Source organism: Hibiscus syriacus, unplaced genomic scaffold (assembly GCF_006381635.1).
Source record: "Hibiscus syriacus cultivar Baekdansim isolate YM2019G1 unplaced genomic scaffold, ASM638163v2 tig00111398_pilon, whole genome shotgun sequence".
In the NCBI taxonomy this organism is placed as follows: domain Eukaryota; kingdom Viridiplantae; phylum Streptophyta; class Magnoliopsida; order Malvales; family Malvaceae; genus Hibiscus; species Hibiscus syriacus.
In genome coordinates this window covers 171,919-195,052 of record NW_024063081.1, presented here as the reverse complement: position 1 = coordinate 195,052, position 23,134 = coordinate 171,919, and the positions used below count along the sequence as shown (strand labels likewise).

The following is a 23,134-nucleotide window of genomic DNA, read 5'->3' as shown; positions in this document are numbered from 1 at the left end:
ATATTTGGATCTTTATGGTTTATGTTGAGAGATATTTATTTGATTATGATATTGTTTAAGCATTTATGAATATTTATTTGTTCAGTAAATGGTTAACCCAAAATTATTTTCATTCGTTTATATAATTTTTAATTTTTAAAAAATATTTATTCTATTTTTAAATTTAATAATTCAATATATTTTTATATAATGGAAATTATTTTTTATATATAAACAATTTAATATATTTTAATATTTCTATTGTAATACTCTATATTATTATAAATTTAATTTTTTCATGATATAAATTATAATATATTAGAAACCTAAAAAGACATATCGAACTGGATGTCGATCTTAGTCTGATTCATATTTTAAATGGGTTTAATTTTTTTTTCTGTCAAAATTTATTTTTCAAATCTAATATTATTTTATTCAAACAAGCGTTTAAAAATAACCCAACCCCTAAAACTTCCAGTTACAATTTTATGGTTAAAAAACCTTTAGTATTTCTTCCCCTTGGTTCCCCCTTCTCCGCGCAGCTAGCGACGACTATAACCTCGTGTAGCAACCACCTCACACATAACCCCATATGCCACAAAGCCACTCTCATTCCTACCAAGTCAAAGTATATACACATGTTAGAATTTTTTTATTAACCTAGTGACAACGCAAACGATGTAAACGTAACTACTTGAACTTAAAGATATTACTTTTTACTACTGAAACCCATTAATGAGTTCTGAATAGATTAAACTTGAACAAATCATATATGATATCCTAATGGTAAATAGATCCAGGCCGAAATTAGCAGAAACACTTGGAAGCACACATGGTGATTGGTGAGTGCAAGATCTATGATCAATAGTTTTCATCGTTTGGGCCGTTGCCCAACTTCATTCTAAGCCCCGTTTTTGCTTGCTTAGGCGAGCAAATCACTACCACGCTAAAATCTTACGGTTCAAACTTCAAACCCACAAGAAAAATGCAACCATTTCAGCACAGTGTAGGCTTATATATAGAGAGTACCAATTTGGCGAGTGTATGTGGAGTCTGCATATAGGATATGCGTGTGTTGTCAATAAATTAAAAATATTCTAAAGAGATGTTATCTTATAATTATCACAGATTATTCAAAAAAAAAAAATCAGTAACGACCAAGTCATATCTAATGAGGCTCACAGATGATTGTGAGTCACATGTAATGGTACCCGATGTAGATGGTATGGTACAAGTGAATTTAGATGGTGGGTAGGGCAGAGACCCAATTTTTATTGCAGAAGGGTACCTCCATAATGGTGTTTTGTTCTTTACCTAAAGGGGTTGCAAGTACGGATGTAAATCGCCTGAAATGCATAGAGCAAGAGTGGTGGGTGTTGGGGTTGTGGGCACATCTTGATGTGTGAAAAGAAAGGAATGTGCCAAATTAGAGGGCGGATTTTGTGTGGGGTTGCTTTTCTTCTCAGCCTTACGGTGTTGGTGTCAACTTCTTTTCTTCTCAGCCTTACGGTGTTGGTGTCAACTTCGACTTGACACTGATGCACACCCACCATTTGTTTCAGTAAATATATGGGTAAAGTATACAAATGGTCCTCCGATTATAGGGTGATACTTTATTGAGTCCCTCGACTATTAAAATTTACAAAATGGTCTTTCAACTATAGAGTGTTATTTGGTTGAGTCCCCCAACTATTAAAAGTTACAAAATGGTCAGTCTACTATTTAGAATGTTCCAAACTCGTCTTTTTTTGTTAATAAATTGACGACAGTCTGAGCTAAATGTTAACCTGGTGACTAAGATATGATATTGAGTAACATGGATCAATAAAAATGGCACTCAAAATTAGCTGATTACAAATTGAAACAGGCTAAGTAACCAAATCTTAAGGGAGGTTCTGTTGTGAGGCGGTTAAAATACGGCTAAAAAATGGCGTTACTGATTAAATAGGTGACCGATTAAAATCGCTACCAAAAATGTTACATGTTTTCACCGAAAATGTTATTTGTGTTGATAATAATAATGGTAATAACCAGAAATGTTATTGTTGTATGTAAAATGGGCCAAAAAAACATTGACTTTAATAATTTAGGTTAATTACTAGAGATAATATCAACCATAATAACATAACATGTTGCACCTAAAATATTATAAATTGTAAGAAAATAAGTAAATTACTTATTTTGTTATTAATATTATCAACAGATTAGGTAGCGCCTAATATATTATGAGAGTTCAAGCTGATGAGACCTTAAAAATCTGACGATAACAAAATATGTTAATTACTTATTTTGTTATTAATATTATCAACATATTATTTAGCACTTAAAATGTTACCAAAGTTTAAGCGATATGAGCTTAGAAATTTGACGATAACAAAATATGTTAATTACTTATTTTGTTATTAATATTATCAACATATTGTGTAGCACCTAAAATGTTACTAAAGTTAAAGCTTACGGGGCCTTAAAAATTCGACGATAACAAAATAAGTTAATTACTTATTTTGTTATTATTATTATCAGCATATTAGGTAGCGTCTAAAATGTTATCTGTAACACCTCAACCCGTACCCGGCCTAGATACGAGTCCGAGATGTCACATTGACTTTTTAAAACAATATTCTTACAAAATAATAGAACATTTGGACTTATATTAAGAAAATATGATAATATACTGTTGAATTATGTTTCGTTATAACAAATTTAAGATAAAAATGTTTTTATGAATAGGTACTATACTGTATGAATAGTACATATACTGTGTAAATAGTACCGATACCGTGTAAACAGTAATGAATAATACCGATGAACAAAAACATCGAATGTAAAATGTGTATCGATACTGCTACAGTGTATCGATACACTGCTACAGTAATTTCAGCCCAACATATATAAAACTCATAAAAAATTTAACTTTCATCAATATAAAGTTATCATTTACATAAATACGTTTAAAACATTACAAAACTCAATCAGAGCGTACATACTTAATTTAACGACTTTGTTTACATGCCAACCTATTTATCACATAACAAGACATATTGTGTAATTTACTTCTGATATGATCTTCAAGTGGAGATATGTTGTTCTGCTGAGCTTATATTGGATCTTTCTGTTTTTCGGTACCTACGTGTAAAACGCTTACATGCTAAGTCATAGACATAGTGAGGCATAATGATAATGTCATAATGATATGAAATGTAATGAAATCACATATTTAATCCATGCAACTTGCATAACCATGTATCTTACCCATAATCTGATCAAATTAACCATCATGAATCCATATAATAAGTTCACTAGCCCATGATACAATACTGAGAACCTGAGATATGTGAGTACTGTGAGGTTGTACACTATGCTATCACCACAGCTCGTATAAATTTCCACTAGGGGTATGTAGAATTTGTCCTGAATGACCGTGTAGAAATGCACTGAAGTTCCATATAAGATGTCTATAAGGACCACGTAGAAATTCCTTAAGAATCATATACATATGCCAAGGATTAAGTATGTGTCTCAAAAGATCACACACATGTTCCAAAGAATACATATATGTCCCGAAGAATCGCGTAGACCCTCTACTCTTGGCATGTCAACTATACATATAGTTCTCATCTACATAACATGGGCTTATCACAATTCATATAGTATATCTCATAGACATGTAATTTATTACCTTTATCACATAGCTCATGTAACTTTTCATGCATATTTATTTACAACGTGTCACATAATGCATATGGTATGAACTCATATCATGTTTCATAATATGAAATGAATCATGTATCAATGTATTAAATCTAGACTTATCACAAGTCTAGAACTGAATATACTACTCTAATCATGCTATGCATATACACTCACCTATATTTCCTTGTCTTTTCCTCGATCAATCCTACTCGTCAATTGTTCCAGAACTTGTTTAGGCTCAATATCTACATAAACATAATTTTTGAGACGATTAACAGAAGTTTAAACCTTATAATTCAATGCTAATAACTTGAACTAATTTAATCAGCTAAAATTCCTATTTTCCTTCAGGAGTAAACCGACACACTCCTGGTGTGAACCGACACACTCCTGGTGTATCGGTACCCAAATTCAATTCGAAATTCACAGGTATTGGTACACCCCTTAATGTATCGATACACCTTCAACATTGGTCTTAGTGTATCGATACTTATTCATAGTGTACCGATACACTCTACCCACAACAGATTTTTTTTATCCGAAAATTCATCAACTCTTCACTAAATTTCATCATAAAATCTCCTATCATACCACCAAACTCATCTACAACCATTTTAATTAACTTCTATCATTCCAACACCTTATTATCTCTCATAATTCATCCAAATTCTTAAAACCAAGAATCTTACCAAATTTTCAATGTAATCCAAACTCAATTCTAACACTTATAACTTCTTGTTTACACTTATGACAAGTCAAATTTAGCTTTTAAATCCATTTATATACTCTTATTCAAAATTTCACTTATCCACTTCTTCCCTTTAATCTTCCATAACTTACAAATCTTTGAGTTTCTATTACCTTTTTCATCTCCATCATGTTTCCTAAGTCTTTATTAACCAAAATCATACTTGAATCTTAAGGATTAACCAAAACAAATCAAACTCACCTTGGCATGGTGTGCTTCACAGTGGAGAAAAAGAAGATGAGAGAAATATCTGGAAACTTTGTTTCCCAACATGCTCCACATGGGTATTAAAATACCCACAATTATTATTTAATTATTTTCCTTGTTCAATGACTCATTTATCCCTTTCTTCTTCTTCATTTACTAAATCATCATACACCAGATATTTCAATTAAGCCATTGAACTTTTCAATTTATCTAAATTGGTCACTAAAATTTAAAATATCACGCTTTGGTCACTAACCCGATATTGAGGATGTTACATTATCAAAGTTTAAGCTGATGGTATCTTAGAAATCCGACGATAACAAAATAGTTTAATTACTTATTTTATTATAAATATTATCAACATATTTGGTTGCCCCTAATATGTTACAAATATTTAAGCTGATGGGGCCTTCGAAATCCCACGAAAACAAAATATGTTAAATACTTATTTTGTTATAAATAAATATTAGCATACTAAGTTGTGCCCAATAATGTTATTGTGAATAAATAAGTAGGTTGCGACCTGAAATATTAAAGTTGTGTTTAATAAAATCGGTAGCGATTTAATATATTATGTATCTTTGGATGGAAACTATTTTTAAAATAAATATCGATACTGCTATGATCTAATGGTCGATACTTTAACAAATTTCGATATTGTTTTCTATGATGTTCGATATTTTAGCATTTTAGAAACTTGTTAATTTGAAAAAAACTGAAATGTTAAGATCGAAAGTTACTTATTTACAAAATTCATTTAAATATATTTGTAAAAATATTGATACTTTGTGTAGATGTATCGAAACTCTTATACTCCGTATCGATACTTAGTGTAGATGTATAGAAATTATTAATATCAATACTTTGTGTATATGTATCGATACGTATTCAGGAAAATTATTAATACATGATATCGATACTTTAGAATTTTAGATTTTTATGACTGTTATCGAAATTTAGCATTTGAAAAAGTTAACGAATGTTAAAATATCGATAATTGATATATGATGTATCAATATTTTTGAAAATGTTGATGAATTCCACCCCTAAATCAACCTACAAGTATCGATACTTTCGAATTAAAAAAAATATTTCAAGCAGTTAAGTTATAAAAATTTTACTGTTTACATTAATATTATACATTTAAACAAACCGGCAGGTAGTTTAACGTAATAAGTAGCGCATGTTTTATTTTAACCAGTTAAGTTGTAAATATTTTACCGCTTACATTGATATTATACCTTTAAACAAACTGGTAGCTAGTTTAACGTAATAGGTATCACCTATTTTATTTTAACCGGTTAAGTTTTAAATATTTTACCGTTTACTTTAATATTATACATTTAAACAAACCGGTATCTATTATGAATATTTTTAGGACAATCTTTGGACATATCATATTGCCGAAACAATATTGATACTTTTAGAGGAAGTATGTATACCGAAACTATGCAATTTATGCTTCAAAATTAATAATATCAATACTTGGAGTAAGTGTATCAATACTTTAATAACTAGATCGATATTTCAACAATCCTCAAATTTAAAATATTGATACTTAAAGTAGGGGTATCGATACTTGTGTGGGAAAATTTGTGACATAGTATACTGTCGAACACATATCGATATATAGATTACATTTACATTAAAATGTTTGATATACATTTATTGTTTGCTTGCTTATTACAACTATAGATTACATTTACATAATCCGTTGTGTAGGAGACACACACCTGATGGAGAATGAATATTAGAGAGGTAAACAAGCAAATAACCAGTCTATATCAGATGTGTGTCTCTTGAATGATTTCGGTTTACGATTATCCTATTTTTATGAGTTGGATGAAATGAATTCTATAAGAAAGGCATTCTCCATATATTCAGTCTTCTAGCTTGTGCCTCAAAATTATGATGGGCATGCTATACCTAGTTTCATATATGAAAGAAATAACGGAAGTTAGAATTAATCAAGGCTAACATGATAATTGTGAAAAGTTTATAAGAAAATAATCTTACAAATTGCATTTGATGTTTCAAACACAAAATGTATTAACTAGTTCCTTCTAACCAACATCTCTGCATATATCACAACATTTGAACTAAAAAATAATAATGAAGCACAATTAGTAAGAGAAAATCAGAAATAATTATGTAACTTTGAAGGAATATACCGATGAACATTGGTTAGTTGATTGCTAGAATTTTTTCGATGAATTGTTAGTTGATTAATCAAGATTTTTTGATGAGTTGTTGGTTGATTGCTCCGTATCATTTGATAGAAGGTGAATGGTGTTGTTACCATTTAGCAGGAGACACATTCTTCACCATTTAACACAAAATTTGTTATTTATAGTGGAACTCAAATTAAAATTAAAATTAAAATTTAAGTATTAAATGTTTGATTACTACTAATGCATTCATTTTGTCGGTCGGTTGTAATAGTATGGAGATATGTTTGAGTACATTAAAATTGAAAATAAAAGATGAATAGTGGGTCTGAAATTGAAATTGGAATTGAAATTTAAGTATCGAATGTTTGAGTATAATTGATGCATTAATTTTGTCAGTTATAATAGTATAGAGATATGTTTGAATACATTAAAATTGAAAATAATGTATTATGTGAATGGATAAAAAAATATTTAAACAAACTGGTAGCTAGTTTAAAATAATAGGTTGCACATATTCTATTTTAACCGGTTAAGTTGTAATTATTTTACTCGTTTACATTATTATTATACCTTTAAATAAACCGGTAGCTAGTGTAACGTAATAGGTTGCACCTATTTTATTTTAACTGGTTAAGTTGTAAATATTTTACCATTTACATTATTATTATACTTTTAAACAAACCAGTGGCTAGTTTAACGTAATAAGTTGCGCCTATTTTATTTTAATCGTTTAAGTTGTAAATATTTTACCGTTTAAATTATTATTTTACCTTTAAACAAACACGTAGCTAATTTAACGAAATAGGAAGCGCCTATTTTATTTTAACCGGTTAAGTTGTAAATATTTTACCGTTTACAATATTAATATACCTTTAAACAAACCGGTAACTAGTTAAACTTAATAGGATGCACATATTTTATTTTAACCCATTAAGTTATAAATATTTTACCGTTTACATTATTATTATGACTTTTAAACAAATTGATTGCTATTTTAACGTAATAGGTAACATCTATTTTATTTTAATCGGTTAAGTTGTAAATATTTTACCGTTTACATTATTAATATACATTTAAACAAATCGGTAACTAGTTTAACGTAATAGGTTGCACCTATTTTATTTTAATTGGTTAAGTTGTAATTATTTTACCGTTTACATTATTATTATACTTTTAAACAAATTGATAGTTACTTTAACGTAATATGTTGTGTCTATTTTATTTTAATCGGTTAAGTTATAATTATTATTACACTATCGATATTTTTACAACGATATTTTAATGAAAATTTTCAAATAAGTAACTTTCAAATCTTTACTTGAACAATTTTTTCAAATAAATCGATATTTTAATTTCCATCAACTTTCTCAAATGTTAAAGTATCGAACATAATAGAAAAATATCGATATTTTACATTCATCAAATATCAGATCGTAGTATCGATATTTATTTAAAAAAAAGTTTGATATTTTACAACCTTCTCATTTTCTATGTTTTTTTATATTCGAAAATATTGATATTTGTTAAAAAAAATATTAAAACTTTGCAACCTTATTATTTTTCATGTTTTTTAAAAGTTGAAAGCATCTATATTTGTGGAAAAGTGTTGATACTTTGTAGTTTTCTCATTTTTTATGTTTTTTTAATTCGAAAATATCTATACTTGTAGATTTTTTTTTTGATAATTCAATCTATTCATCCAAAAGAAAGCAGCAAGCTGCTACAAAGTACATATTACAAATTGTTATATGAGTCCCCAATCACTACAAAGCTATATATTTACCCTATCCAATCTATTCATATCATGCCTGTACAACTTAATTCTAACAACCCTTTTATAATATTTACAATAGCATCTGTCGAATGCGACAATCCCCTAAAAACACGATAGTTGTGTTCTTCCCAAATGAAATAGACAAATCCAGTCCATGCTAGTTTCAGAACGTGAATTAGCAGGGACTTACCCTTCCAATTGCTAGTCATCCAGCATATAAGATCATCCCAGCTTAATCCTTGATGCTGCAGCCTACAAACGTGCAAAACAGAATCCCAGACTGCTCTCGAGTAAGAGCATTCCAAGAATAAATGGTTCCTAGACTCCAAAACAAGTCCCACACAGCCCACAAGCAAGGTCAGTCACCACTCCAAACCGATTAGATAAGTTTACTGATTACGTCATTGTAATTAATATATTAGATATAAATCAATATTTTCAATCGCACTAAATCAATTTTATTAAGATTCTTTTCAAATTTATTTTTTTAACCTTATATTAATTTAACTTTCCTTATCCTTAGGGAATCTCCAAATCCTACACGTACTTCACATTTCAAAAAGCAGTGCTCTCCAAGTTTGTACTTTGGTCAGATAACATTAACTTGTGTCCACATACATGACATGAAGATGACTTTTTTGACTTTTCAACTAATTCCATTATTCTCAGCTTTTCCCGAAAAATTCATTTAATTCTCCTCAAGTAAACTATTGTGGAATATACAACCCAGTTAACCCATTGTATGTGACAAGTTTGAAAAGTCAAGTGGATTCAGTGCCATGACTGTGACATTGGCTGAGATATGTAGCACACCACGAGCAGTCTTCGTTTGGCGAATCATATTTCAATGAGCTTTGAGAATTCATCTACCAAATGTCACTGTGTTGATTTGAGGTTTTTTCTTCATTATTTTCTGAAATGTTTTTGAGTTTTATATTTGTTTTGAGTATATATGTTTTCATTCAAACATATTGGGATATGTGATGGTATCATTGAATCCGAGACTGCGTTAATGCCAATGCCATCTGCAAATAATGATAAAAGTTTTCAAAAAAAATATGGAGAATTACGAGATATGTGTTGGGGGAAAATTAAATTGTATTGATGGATTTAATATTTAAATTAAATTTATGTTTCTTTTAAATATCATAAATTAAAAAGATATTTTTAATTTGAATATTAGTAGGATAATTATTCTTTGAATATGTCAAATTAAAAGGTATTTGTTACTTATTTAACTTTAAATATCAAAGAAAATTATATCATTTTAAATATTTCAAATTAAAATATTAAATGTTTAAGTTTAAATAGTAAAAAGTAATTTTATCTTTTTCAAATTAAAAGATATTATTATATGATTAAATTTAAATATTAAAAGATATCTCGTTAGAGTAAATCTCTCTTGAAAATCTCTTATAAATACTGAACAAATACATGTATTTTTCTTTCTATTTATTTTCTTTTCTTCTCTTAATAAGTTTAATCTTGTTTGTTTTATCTTTTCAGGTGTGATTATGATCTCAGCTTCTAACAATCCTAAGACATGATAAACTTGTTCTTCTTCATTAATTATTTATAATGAGATTTGATTATTATTTATCATTATTTTATTCTCTATATTATTTTTGGAATTAACGATTTTGTCTAATAATCTTAAGACAAATTTAATCTTATTTACTCTTAAGACCATCGATACTAGGGGCTTTTTGCGGATTGATTTGTTGGAAGGCAGCATGGATCTCTTCGACGGTGTACTCACTGCACAGTTTTGAATTTACTTCCGGGGTAATACACTTCTCGATGGAGTTCAAAATTCGATTCGAATTTCCATTTCTTGTCGATGTGAACAGTCCGGTAAAGATGTCAGTGGCTACTTCAAAAATGTCATCCAAGCTATCTTTCCAAACCCCTTCCGAATTCATAATTCCCCGGATCCAGTTCTTTTTCCTGCGGCAAGAAGCTCTCGCATGGAAGTATCTGGTGTTCCTATCTCCATTCTTCAGCCACGCTATTCTTGACTTTAGCATCCATAACACTTCTTCCTTGTTCAACAGGTCTTTAAGCTCACGTCTAGCACCAGTCAGGCGATCCACACTCTCAATACTAACAGGTTCATCCATCAGTCCAGCAATAATCTCCTGGAGCTGCTTTTTCCTTTTACCTCAGGCCTGCGGTTCTTCTGCCAGGAATCAAGCTTAAAGCCAAGGCAAGTAAGATTTTCAATAGTGGCCCCCCTGCTCTAAGTTCCACGTGGATTCCACAATGTTAGCACATTTATTCTCCATTGTCTAACAGTTCTCAAAATGGAACTGTTTATGACGCCCGCGAGAGCCTTTGATACAATCATCGCCTTTCGAGTTTAAAAGAATAGCAGCATGGTCAGATTCAGTCGTCATCACGGTTGAAACAAAAGCTTGAGGCGAATTCAGAAGCCAATCCCGAGATGCAGTAAACCTATCCATACGCTCCCTGAGATGTTTGTGAGTATGGTTCCCGAAGAACTAGGTAAACCAGCCCTTATTTGGACGAACATCATGCAAACCGGTGCAGCTTAGAGCGGCCCGAAATTGAGCCATATCGTCTTCCGCACGGCGTCTGCCTCCAACTTTCCCGCTATGGGTGAGAATCTCATTGAAATCTCCCCCGGCAAGCCAAGGGAGCCGGGATTTATCCTTGATGCATTCCAGAAGAGCCCAACTATCCCTTCTTCTTCGATCCCACTCCCCGTAGAAGCCAGTGAACCTAAACTTCTCCCCAAGCTTTTCGACCTCTACATCAATGTGTCTATAAGAGAACTCAATGAGCTCCATATTAACTTCAGCACACCTCAAAAGCATGAGCCCTGAACAATTGTCTGTTAAAAGTTAATTTCAAAGTTTGACAACTAACTTTGAAAAATATTTTTCAAAGTTTGATAAATGTTTATTTGAAAAATGTTTTTCAAAGTTTGGTAAAGTTTGGTAGATGTTTGTTGAAAATATGAATAGGTAAATTCACTTTAGTCATTGCATTTTAGGGTATTTTCAAAGATTAGTCCCTAAGTTTCAACTATAAATACCCTAGCTCATTTAGCTTCAAAATCATCCCAAATCCCAAAATCATTTTCTTTCTCCCAATACTAGAGAGCTTTCTTGTGAGTAGTGAGAGTTTTGTAAACACCTGTAAATTTTCTCTTTTAGTAAAAGATCTGCAGCAGTCCGGAGACGTAGGCAAAAATTGGCTGAACTCCGTTATCAATTTCAGGTATTATTTTTCTGCTTTTATTTCGCATTCTCACTAATATGGTTATAGGGAAATTACTTGTTACTCGTTTTATTTCCCAACAACTGGTAATCAGAGCTTTTGGTTGTAAATTTTGTCAATTTTTGTGAGGTTACTATTCATTACTATTCACGTGAATAGTGAATTTCGTGAATAGTAAAAAATTTGTCGGCGATACGAATTTATCGACGGAGGTGTTCTAATACACGGTGGTTCGCAAGAATTGTCAGAAACGATCCAAACGAAGCTAGATTCGAGTAGGAGCGATGACTGTAGACGAAGGGAATGTGAAAATTGAAAAGTTCGATGGTGCAGACTTTGGCTTTTGGAATATGCATATTGAAGATTTTCTGTACCAGAAAAATCTATATCAACCTCTCTCAGGAAAGCAACAAGAGGGCATGAAGAATAAAGACTGGGCTCTTCTCGACAGACAAGCCCTCGGAGTTATCCGATTGATGTTGTCCCGCAATGTTGCTTTCAACATAGCAAAGGAAAAGAACACGACGTGTCTTATGGCGGCTCTCCCCAGTATGTATGAGAAGTCATCAGCCTCAAACAAAGTTCACTTGATGAGGCGATTATTCAATTTGCGGATGACGGAAAGGGCATCAGTGGCTCAACACCTAAATGAACTCAACACAATCACAACCCAGTTGAGTTCCGTGGAAATTGAATTCGATGATGAAGTTCGAGCTTTAATTCTCTTATCATCTCTATCAGACAGTTGGAATGCTACTGTTACAGCAATCAGCAGCTCGTCGGGAAACAACAAATTAAAATTCGACGATGTTCGGGATCTGGTATTGAGCAAAGAAATTCGACGGAGAGAATCGGGTGATGCATCAACCTCCTCAGCCTTGCACACGGAGTCCAGAGGGAGAACTTCATAAAGAAATTCAAATCGTGGCAGATCTAAATACATAAGGGAAAAATTAAGAATGGGGAAGAAAGATTTTACCTGTTATAACTGCGGCAAGAAGGGTCACTTTAAAAGAGATTACCGAGCACCGAAGAAAAATACCGGCGTACATGAATCTACCAACATGATAGAGGAGACATGTGATGCCACGATTCTAAGCGTCAACAGTCCGATTGAATCATGGATCTTTGATTCAGGGGCATCTTTCCACTCCACCCCATGCCAAGAAATCATGGAGAACTATGTCAGTGGTGATTTTGGGAAGGTTCATCTAGCTGATGATGAAACCTTGAAGATAGTCGGAAGAGGAGACATCCGACTAAAGCTGCCAAACCAGACCACCTGGACGCTGAAAGGTGTGAGACATATTCCTGGCCTAAAAAGAAATTTGATTTCCGTAGGACAGCTTGATGGAGAAGGTTATAGTACAACCTTTTCAGACTGTGAATGGAAGATTACAAAAGGATCACTCATCATTGCTCGTGGTAAGAATACTGGTACTCTCTATGTAACCTCAAACTTAGAGAATATCATTATAGTAGCAGATGCTGATGGAAAATCAAACATATGGCACCAAAGGCTTAGCCATATGAGCGAGAAAGAGATGAAGCCACTTTTGTCAAAAGGGAAGCTGCCGGATCTAAAGAATATAGATGTCGGACTATGCTTGGATTGCATCTTTGGCAAACAAAAGAAAGTCAGTTTTTCAAAGATTGGTAAGACACCCAAGGCTGAAAAGTTAGAGTTGGTTCATACTGATGTATGGGGACCATCTCCAGTTCCATCTCTTGCAGGCTCATTATATTATGTCACCTTCATCGATGATTCTACAAGGAAGGTGTGGGTTTATTTTCTGAAGAAATAATCAGAAGTCTTTGATACCTTCAGAAAATGGAAGGTCATGGTGGAAAATGAGGCTGGTCTGAAAGTCAAGCGGTTGAGGTCTGATAATGGAGGAGAGTACAGAAATCATAGATTCAGAGAATTTTGCGCAAATAATGGGATCAAGATGGAGACAACAGTTCCCATGACACCGCAACAGAATGGCGTAGCAGAGCGCATGAACAGAACTCTGAATGAACGTGCCAGAAGCATGAGGATACATGTCGGATTGCTCAAATTTCTATGGGCTGAAGCTATCAACACTGCAGCTTACCTGATCAATCGTGGGCCCTCAGTTCCTTTGGATGGCATAATACCAGAGGAAGTTTGGAGCAAGAAAGAAATAAATCTTTCACACTTAAGAGTGTTTGGTTGTATTTCTTATGTATACATAGACTCTACTGAAAGAAGTAAACTTGATGCTAAGTCCAACAACTGTGCCTTTGTTGGTTATGGCGGTGATGAGTTTGGTTACCGGTTTTGGGACTATGAAAATCAAAAGATCATCAGAAACAGAGATGTCATTTTCAATGAGAATGTGATGTACAAAGACATGTCAACTGTAGAATCAAGTAGCTCCAATACCGAAGCTGAAAAAAAGGAATTTACTGAGTTCGAGGAGATTTTTAGAAATGATGTTCAGATCAATCCTGAAGCAGTTCAAGAAGAAACAGACACACCAGAACTGTGATGCTCATCCAGAATTCCTAAACCAATCCAACGATATTCTCTTTCTTTGCACTACTTATTGTTGACTGACAATGGTGAACCAGAGTGTTATGATGAAGCAATGCAAGTGGAGGATTCAGTCAAGTGGGAGTCTTCCATGAAAGATGAGATGGACTCGCTTATGTCAAATCAGACGTGGGAATTAGCTGAATTACCACCAGGCAAGAAAGCGCCCTATAACAAGTGGATTTACAAGATCAAGGAAGAGCACGATGGGAGCAAACGCTACAAAGCGAGATTGGTTGTCAAAGGTTTTCAACAAAAAGAAGGTATTGACTACAATGAAATTTTCTCTCCAGTCGTGAAGCTGTCTACAATCAGACTGGTATTGAAAATTGTAGGTGCATAGAATTTACATCTTGAGCAGTTAGATGTAAAGACAGCTTTCCTTCATGGTGATTTAGAGGAAGAAATCTATATGAGGCAGCCATAAGGCTTCATATAGGCAGGCAAGAAAAACTTGGTATACAGGTTGAAGAAGAGCTTGTATGGTTTAAAACAAGCTCCTAGACAGTGGTACAAGAAGTTCGATAGCTTCATGAGTAGCAGTGGTTTTACCAGATGCCAATCAGATCATTGTTGCTACATCAAGAGGTTCGACAATAGCTTCATTATTTTATTGTTGTACGTTGATGACATGCTCATTGCAGGCTCAAACATGCAAGAGATTATACACTTTAAGCAAAAATTGTCGAAGCAGTTTGTTATGAAGGATCTGGGCACTGCAAAGCAGATTCTTGGGATGAGGATCAAGAGAGACAAAAAGTCAGGGACTTTGATGTTATCACAGGCTGAGTACATCAACAAAGTACTCTCCAGGTTCAACATGCAAGATGCTAAACCAGTAAGTACACCTTTAGGTGTTCATTTTAGACTCTCCAAAGAACAGTCACCAAAGACGGAGGAAGAACGTGCACACATGGTGAAGGTGCCGTATGCCTCAACAATTGGATGTTTAATGTATGCCATGGTTTGTACCAGACCAGATATTGCTCAAGAAGTGGGAGCTGTTAGCAGGTACATGAATAATCCGGGCAAATTACACTGGGAAGCAGTCAAATGGATCCTCAGATATTTGCGGGGTACTACAAACAAAACACTTTGTTTCAAAGGTGGAGATACGATACTGACAGGCTATGTAGATGCTGACTTAGCCGGAAATATTGACATCAGAAGGAGCACTACAGGGTATGTCTATACTCTAGGAGGAACTGTAGTGAGTTGGGTTTCTCAACTACAGAAGATAGTTGCTCTATCCACAACTGAAGCAGAATATGTCGCTGTTACGGAAGCTAGCAAGGAGATGGTTTGGCTCTAAAGTTTCTTGGAAGAGTTAGGCTAGAAACAAGAAAACAATGTCTTGTATTGCGACAGTCAAAGTGTTATCCATCTAGCAAAGAATCCGTCTTTTCATTCCAGGACGAAGCATATACAATTGAGATATCATTTTATCTGATCTCTTCTGAAAGATGGGATTTTAAAACCTGAAAAGATTAGTGGAGCTTAAAATCCGGCAGACATGTTGACAAAGATGGTGACTACGGACAAACTGAAGTTGTGTTCAGCTTCAGTTGGCATGCTAGAATAACAAGACCAGAAATACTACTTCATTGATCGAGGTGTGAAGACAGATTAAAATCAGTCTTCAAGTGGGAGATTGTTAAAAGTTAGTTTCAAAGTTTGGCAACCAACTTTGAAAAATGTTTTTCAAAGTTTGGTAAATGTTTTTTTTTTTGAAAAATATTTTTCAAAGTTTAGTAAATGTTTCTTTGAAAAATGTTTTACAAAGTTTGGTAGATGTTTGTTGAAAATATGAATGAGTAAATTCAGTTTAGTCATTGCACTTTAGGGTATTTTCAAAGATTAGTCCCTAAGTTTCAACTATAAATACCCTAGCTCATTTAGCTTCAAAATCATCCCAAATCCCAAAATCATTTTCTTTCTCCCAATACTAGAGAACTTTCTTGTGAGTAGTGAGTGTTTTGTAAACACCTGTAAATTTTCTCTTTTTAGTAAAAGATCTGCAGCAGTCCAGAGACGTAGGCAAAAATTGGTTGAACTCCGTTATCAATTTCGGGTATTATTTTTCCGCTTTTATTTCGCATTCTCACTAATCTGGTTATAGGGAAATTACTTGTTACTCGTTTTATTTCCCAACATTGTCACCCCATTCAACGATCAAATTTCCTTCCACACTTGTCTTCCTGCAGATATCATCAGCTTTATTATTTCGTAACCTTGTTTTACTAAGAACACTACGTTTGGGAACATGCGACATCACGAGCCGCTTCAGTTCATGAACTATCGAGGGGTTCCCCAGTCCCCGACAGTTCCATGCTAGGATGATCATGGTTCTCGGCGAGGCTGAAGCTCAGCCTCCGCCGTTATAACATTATTAGTGGTAGTTGTCAACACTTGTTTTGATCCACCTTCCTCTGTTCCATTATCCGCTGCCCTAAACCATTTAATGGTAATTTGGTTTGCAGTTACTTGCTTCCTCTGCAAAGATCGCTTGGCCATCTTCCCTTTCCCCGTCATCGTTTCTTCATAATTTGAGGTGGGAGTAGATTGTCCTGTGTTTTCCTTTACTTTACTTGGCCCTTCCTTCTCATTCTCCTGAACATCCTTTTCGTGGTCAGAGTCTGTGAGTAGAGCCACATGCCCTTTATTAGGCATCCTCTCTTCTTTCCTTGTCGAACCAGCAACTTCCTTTCCTGAATCAGGTTGGCTAAAGTGGATAATCTCTTGTTTTTGGCAAGTAGAATCAGGATTCCTGTTTTGGTTTTGGCTTACCCTTAGCCAGTCTCCATATTGTAGTGTGGTGGGTTCATCTTTAAACTTCATATTGCATGTCTCTTTCCCATGACCAATCAGACCGCAGCGAAAGCAGATTTTTGGGAGCCTTTCGTACTTCAATAGCCCCACACGAGGTGATTCATCAGTCTTCTGTCCAAGATTGATGATTCGTTTTATCGAAACTGTGGCGTTAAGCTCAACCCGGATTCGGAGGTAAGCTCCCATATTTCCATTCTTATCTCTGAGGTCAACAGCAAGCACTTTGCCAATAGCATTTCACATTCTTTCCCCTGCATCTTCGTTCATGCATCCTAGCGGGACTCCATACACTCTTACCCATTTATCGATAGTGTTAAAATATATTCCTCCAAGCTCCACTCTTCGTTATAATCCTGTAGTGCTAGCTAATCACCATCAAAAGTCCAAGGGGCTCTTTCAATGATCTCCTGCTTTGCCTCTTTAGAAGAAAACTTGAAAAGGAACAGTTTTTTGTGCAGCACACGACCTTCCACCAGTTTCATGGCTCCCCATATGGATTTGAAGACTTTGATGACTGTCTCACCCTCAATAGGAGAAGCCGAGAACATTTTGGATACTATGCAAGAGTTTGGATCCGTTTCATTTCCATTCTTCTGCACGATCAGGTTTTCAACAAGGGTTCCCTCATCCTCCGTGAAGTGAAGGTCACCTAGCAGATGAAGGAGCTCGTCCGCCATAGTTAGCAATAAGGTAACAGAGTGAGAGAAGTGACCGTTCTGAGGAGGAAAGCAGTTCCAAACATGTTTCTGGGAGGCGTCTATGCTGGCTAGGAGCTTACAAATATTGTAGGGAGTCTTTTGCATAATAAATCTGTCATAAGCTGTAGATACCCATGCAAAAACCCTTAGCACGTCAATCGATCTAGCCTGGCAGCATGTAGTCATACAAACCTTAATCCAAGCATTAAATTCTATTTGTCTCTTCCGGCGCGTATTGGCACACTCGCTTAGCTTTTTACAAACCTGCTCCTCGGGTGAAGAGAAAGGAAACCATTAATTGCTACCGAAGCTGGAGTCTTGTGCAACTTATATGATAGCGGTATAGTTCCCTTGTCCGATGACAAAGAGGAAAGAGTTTGACTCTTCCTTTTATAAACATCCCATCTGGCCGTTTCATGGGAGCCACCAAACTCGTACCCAGAAGAGAATTTTCCCTTTTGAGCTAAATCCATGCAAAACCCTGCAGATCAAACATGGATTATGCCTGTTCCTTGAACAGTTTCTTGGTTCCCCCATTGACAGGATCGGCTTAGGGAAGTGGGTCTCCAACTGAGGTCATTGTTAAAACACCGTTTCCTATACCGGTGCCGGAGGGTGTCCGACCCCCACCATGATGAAAACCACGGTCTCTTCCTTCTGTGAAAAGACGGGCTTCCTCTTCTTTGCCAGTTTAGATCCCTTATCAGCGTTGCTTGAGTTCAGGGGTTTCTGTTCCCCTTCTAATGAAACACGAGACCATTTCTCCACTGACTTCTTTCCGGCCCAGTCTTTCTTGCGAAGAAAAAGAGCTTGTTCCAGATCCTGTGCGATCAAAGATATATTATAGACAAGCACCGACAGGAGAAACTTTGCCTTACCCGAGGGTTCGTCTGACCAACAGAAAGTGTTCGCATTTGTTTCCAATAGAAAGTGGGTTTGAAAGGTGACGGCAACCGGCGGGCCAGTTGAGACCAGTTACAATGAAATGTAGACCAGAGAGTAACCTGCAGATTCCTTGACCGGAGACCAGCCATGGGTGAACCGAGGAACAAGACCAGAGAAATTACCGGGAGCCATCCTAGATAACTTTTCCACCGTTTCTCATCCCACAACTAAATATAAATTTGGTATCTAAACAAAGATATAGAATGCACCAAATTATTTTGAACGAAGAGTTGTGGATGATGAATCTGATCTTTGATTTAAGTAAGTTATTGCTTGTGAGCAAGTTGTGTTGATAAAATGATATGAAATAAAGGGAACGAATCAATAAAAAAAAGCAACAAAAAGAATAGATATATGATAAGGAGAGAGATTTGTATTATTATCTCAATATAGATTATGTATAATATATTCTCCAACCTTCATATTTGTATATACATAGAGTAGATGTCATTTGGAACTCTAATCCTAATAGATATTAAAGTCCTAATAATAAAGTACATCAAATTCATATTTAATACATGATGTTCTAATCATAACAAATATTCAAATAAATAAATATTAATAATATTATTTATATGCTGACAATCATTCTTAATTTTATATGCTGACAATTATTCTTAATTTTTTAAACTATTGACAACACACATCATGGTTCATTCTGACGCAACTACTCGAACTCAGAATATCTAAAAAGAATTATCGTATTTTTAACATTGAGGCGCTTGATGAGTTATGTTTTATTATAACTAAACTACAAATGAAATTAAAGACTCAAAAATAATAAATAAAATCAAATAGTGATCGATCATGATTAAGTCACAAAAAAATAAGTAAATCATGATCTCCTACGGTTAATGATGTCCATAATATTTGTTGGACTCTCCATCAATCATGAGTAGTTAAAGGGCTAAGCTTAGAACTTACGACCTGACGCTATAATTGTCACCATGTGAACATATATTTATCAATCTTTATTAATTTTATAATACATGTGTTTCGTTCTTACTATTTATATAGAGAATAAAACCTACATTTTCTCAAACTCATATTTATATAAATAAATATTAAAAGCTAAGTCCCCAAGTTGTAATGGAACTTGAGTTTTGGTATGTCATTATTATTTTAGGCCCTGAAATTCATTTCAATAATGACTTCCAACCATATAATATTTCGGACTAAATATTAATAAATTAAGTTACTAAAAATATATATATTTTTATTTTAAATGTTATTAAATAATTTTATTATTTTCAAAGATTTAAATCTTTTTATATTTTTTTCCAAATAAAAGACTCAGTTTTATTAAAAATATATATCCAAATTATAATAAATGTTTACAAATAAGTGTAAACTAAACACATAATTAGGATTTTTTATAACCATTAATATAAAAAATTAGTCACTTGTGAAAATGCTTGGACCATATAAGGAAAAATGTTAAAATTCTTTAAAAAAACTATAGATACGAAGAAATCTAACTGCATCGCAAAATAAACCTCAATAGGGGATCAAACTAGTAAAATACCACCGACAATTACAAATCAGAATCGAGCGTCGTGAGAAAACAAACTCTGAAAACAAGTCGGGTATCCAAATACAATCCAAGGGTCTAAAGTAGGGAAGATCACCATGATAACAAATAAGAGTCATCTTGATCAGTCGAGATGACGTCAAATCCAACCTTGAGAAAATTAAACAAAGATAACGACCAAAAAGACTGAGAAAAACATTGAAACCGTACCGAAAGATAAAAAAATGTGTCATACAAATAGAGAAAAACATACCTAAAGACATAATTATTAAAATTTTTAAAAAATAAATATATAATATAAAAATAATGAAAAAATAATGAATATCAACACTTGGTGACTAGCATGTTATAGTTAATCAACAAAGATAAAGAGAAAAAAATGAAATTAATTGGGCTAATGGAATGAGACACTAGATTTCTTAAGTCAGATCAGATGTTCAAATCCTAGCGTATGTGAATGGAGCAAACCGGGTTAGGAGGGTCGTCCTTACTTCCGCAGTCTCCGATTTGGATTAGTTGGTCAATAGATCAGACACCAGTAATTAATTCAAAAAAATGAAACTAACGTGATGCAAGAAAAAAGAGTTAATTGCATTTGCATTACATATCCTCAGACTATGACTCTCATTTTAAATTGGTCCTTAAACTTTTAAATGTTCTAATTTCATTCATAAACTATGACTATCATTTTAAATTAGTCATTAAACGTTTGAAAAATTCAATTTCATACCCAAACTATGTCCCTCATTCTAAATTGATCCCCAAACATTTTGTACATTCCAATTTCATCCCAAACTATACATATATACTAATCACATCTCTTTGCTAATGAATCGTTAGACCAAGTTATATTATTGTATGTTTTTTTAAAAAAATAGGTTAAATAATGGTTGAAACTAGTTACATATTTGGATGATTGGGGATGAAATTGGAATATTCAAAAGTTTAAAGATTAATTTAGAATGAGAATCGTAGTTTGAGGATGAAATTGGAGGACTAATATTATTCAAACTATTTTTAATATATTAACAACACACTTTGCAGATACAATTACTTGAATTTGAATCTTTTAAGAAAAATAACATTATTTCTTATAAAATCATTTAATTAATTTTATTTTTTTATAATATATCATAATATAATTATATATATTCTCAGTATATAAAATAGAAACAACCTTTTTAAATTTTATCAATTACACATTGTATCTAAAACCCGAGCCATTTAGGAAGGATTTTAATGAAATAAAACTCGATTTATTAACAAAAGATATGTCTTTGTTGAGTCGAGAGGTTATAATTCTATATATAGTCTGTACAAAATATATAAAAGTTTTTAAGATTAAATAAAATTTGGATGAATGTAATTCTATAACACATGTTTTTGTGAGGAGAAAGAGAAAAGGTGAACGGCCAGGCCAGGACATGAGTGTGATTTTAAGACATAAAGGTTAACATCTCTGTCCAACTGAAAACGACTGCAAGCAACTTGTGGTCTACCTGTGAATATATTAATTTAATTTCTCTATATAATACAAGATAAAATAATTGTATAAATCCATCATTCATTTCTTTATATATATACATATGCTTCTCTCCTAGTTATCCCTCTCTTTCTTTCTTCAACCAAATCTTCTTCATTCTCTTAGTTTTCAGCAGAATTCAATAATGGTGGATCTTCAAACTGTATGCTGCATGTGCGGCGACGTTGGTTTCCCCGACAAAATCTTCCGCTGCAACAAATGCCGCCACCGCTTTCAACACTCGTATGGATCTTTCTCGTTTCACCATCATCATCCTAATCCATCTCCATATATATAGGAATGTGTGTGTATCAGTATGCATATATCTCATCATCATTCACATGATCATCATCATCATGGGGATTGATAGATACCCTTGCTCCATCTTATCATCATCATAACAGGTAGATAAAACCCATCTCCACCAAGCAACACCCAACCACAACAACCACCAAACACAAATGATTTCATATTACACGAATTGAACATCATCTTTTGCTTTTGTTATTTTATGGGTTGAAACTTTAACGATTTCTTGATTCCGGAAGGTATTGCAGCAACTACTACAGCGAGTTCGCGGAACCGGTTGAAGTGTGTGATTGGTGCCGAAGTGAAGAAAGAAATTCAAGACAAGGAAGCACTTCAAAGAAATCATCAACGGGTAACGAAGCCGGAATCCTGAACCGATCCGAGTATTCTGATCAGAAAATCAAGCAAGACGGCGGTGATCGCAAAGGAAAGAGCAGTGGGACGCCTTCTCCAAGGCCTAGTACACGCAGGTACAAGCTTCTCAAGGACGTGATGTGTTAAAATCCTTGTGTGTTTTATAGTAGCAGAACGTGTGTATCTCAAGAAACCCTTGTGTGTTTTATAGTAGCAGAACCTGTTTTATTAGTTGACAGTATGGATTTTCACTTTTCTCTGTAAGTTTTGTTAATAAAATAATGTACCCTACTGGATCATTGGCACGGGTTTAAAGCTTTTCTCTTGGATCCCTTGAGTTTTTCTAGATAGGGTTTGTTTTAATGGCAATAAGGGATGAGTTGCAGAACCTTTCACTAACTTGTTGAGTCGAATTGAATGCACTTAAATGGTTGGCTCTTGGCCAAAGAGTTCATAGTACCTAAAGCTGCAAGAGTTGTACAGATTCATTGAAAGCCTTTAATTGCTAGGCCCTCCATTATTATTGTCTAAAAGGAAAACAAGTGTGAAAACTCCCTTCCGTGAAGAAGAGAAA

The 23,134-nt window shown here is 33.8% G+C and overlaps 2 protein-coding genes across 2 annotated transcripts; one reads left to right on the top strand and one right to left on the bottom strand.

Annotated features, from left to right (window-relative positions):
- Positions 1-979: 979 nt before the first annotated feature.
- Positions 980-22,791, top strand: LOC120161361. Its single transcript, XM_039171639.1, has 4 exons — positions 980-983; positions 9,520-9,526; positions 22,034-22,140; positions 22,446-22,791. The coding sequence occupies exons 3-4, from the start codon at positions 22,043-22,045 to the stop codon at positions 22,705-22,707; spliced, it is 360 nt and encodes a 119-aa protein (XP_039027570.1). The 5' UTR covers positions 980-983; positions 9,520-9,526; positions 22,034-22,042; the 3' UTR covers positions 22,708-22,791.
- Positions 10,861-11,382, bottom strand: LOC120161058. Its single transcript, XM_039171357.1, has 2 exons — positions 11,084-11,382; positions 10,861-11,041 (listed from the first exon to the last, which is right to left on the bottom strand). The coding sequence occupies exons 1-2, from the start codon at positions 11,380-11,382 to the stop codon at positions 10,861-10,863; spliced, it is 480 nt and encodes a 159-aa protein (XP_039027288.1).
- Positions 22,792-23,134: the final 343 nt, after the last annotated feature.

Excerpts from the sequence above, each read along its gene's own strand:
- LOC120161058 (XM_039171357.1), bottom strand. The coding sequence starts at position 11,382 with ATGGAGCTCATTGAGTTCTCTTATAGACACATTGATGTAGAGGTCGAA. Across the intron at positions 11,042-11,083 it reads GTTCGTCCAAATAAGGGCTG|GGAGCGTATGGATAGGTTTA; the intron begins GTTTACCTAGTT and ends CAAACATCTCAG.
- LOC120161361 (XM_039171639.1), top strand. The coding sequence starts at position 22,043 with ATGGTGGATCTTCAAACTGTATGCTGCATGTGCGGCGACGTTGGTTTC. Across the intron at positions 22,141-22,445 it reads CGCCACCGCTTTCAACACTC|GTATTGCAGCAACTACTACA; the intron begins GTATGGATCTTT and ends TGATTCCGGAAG.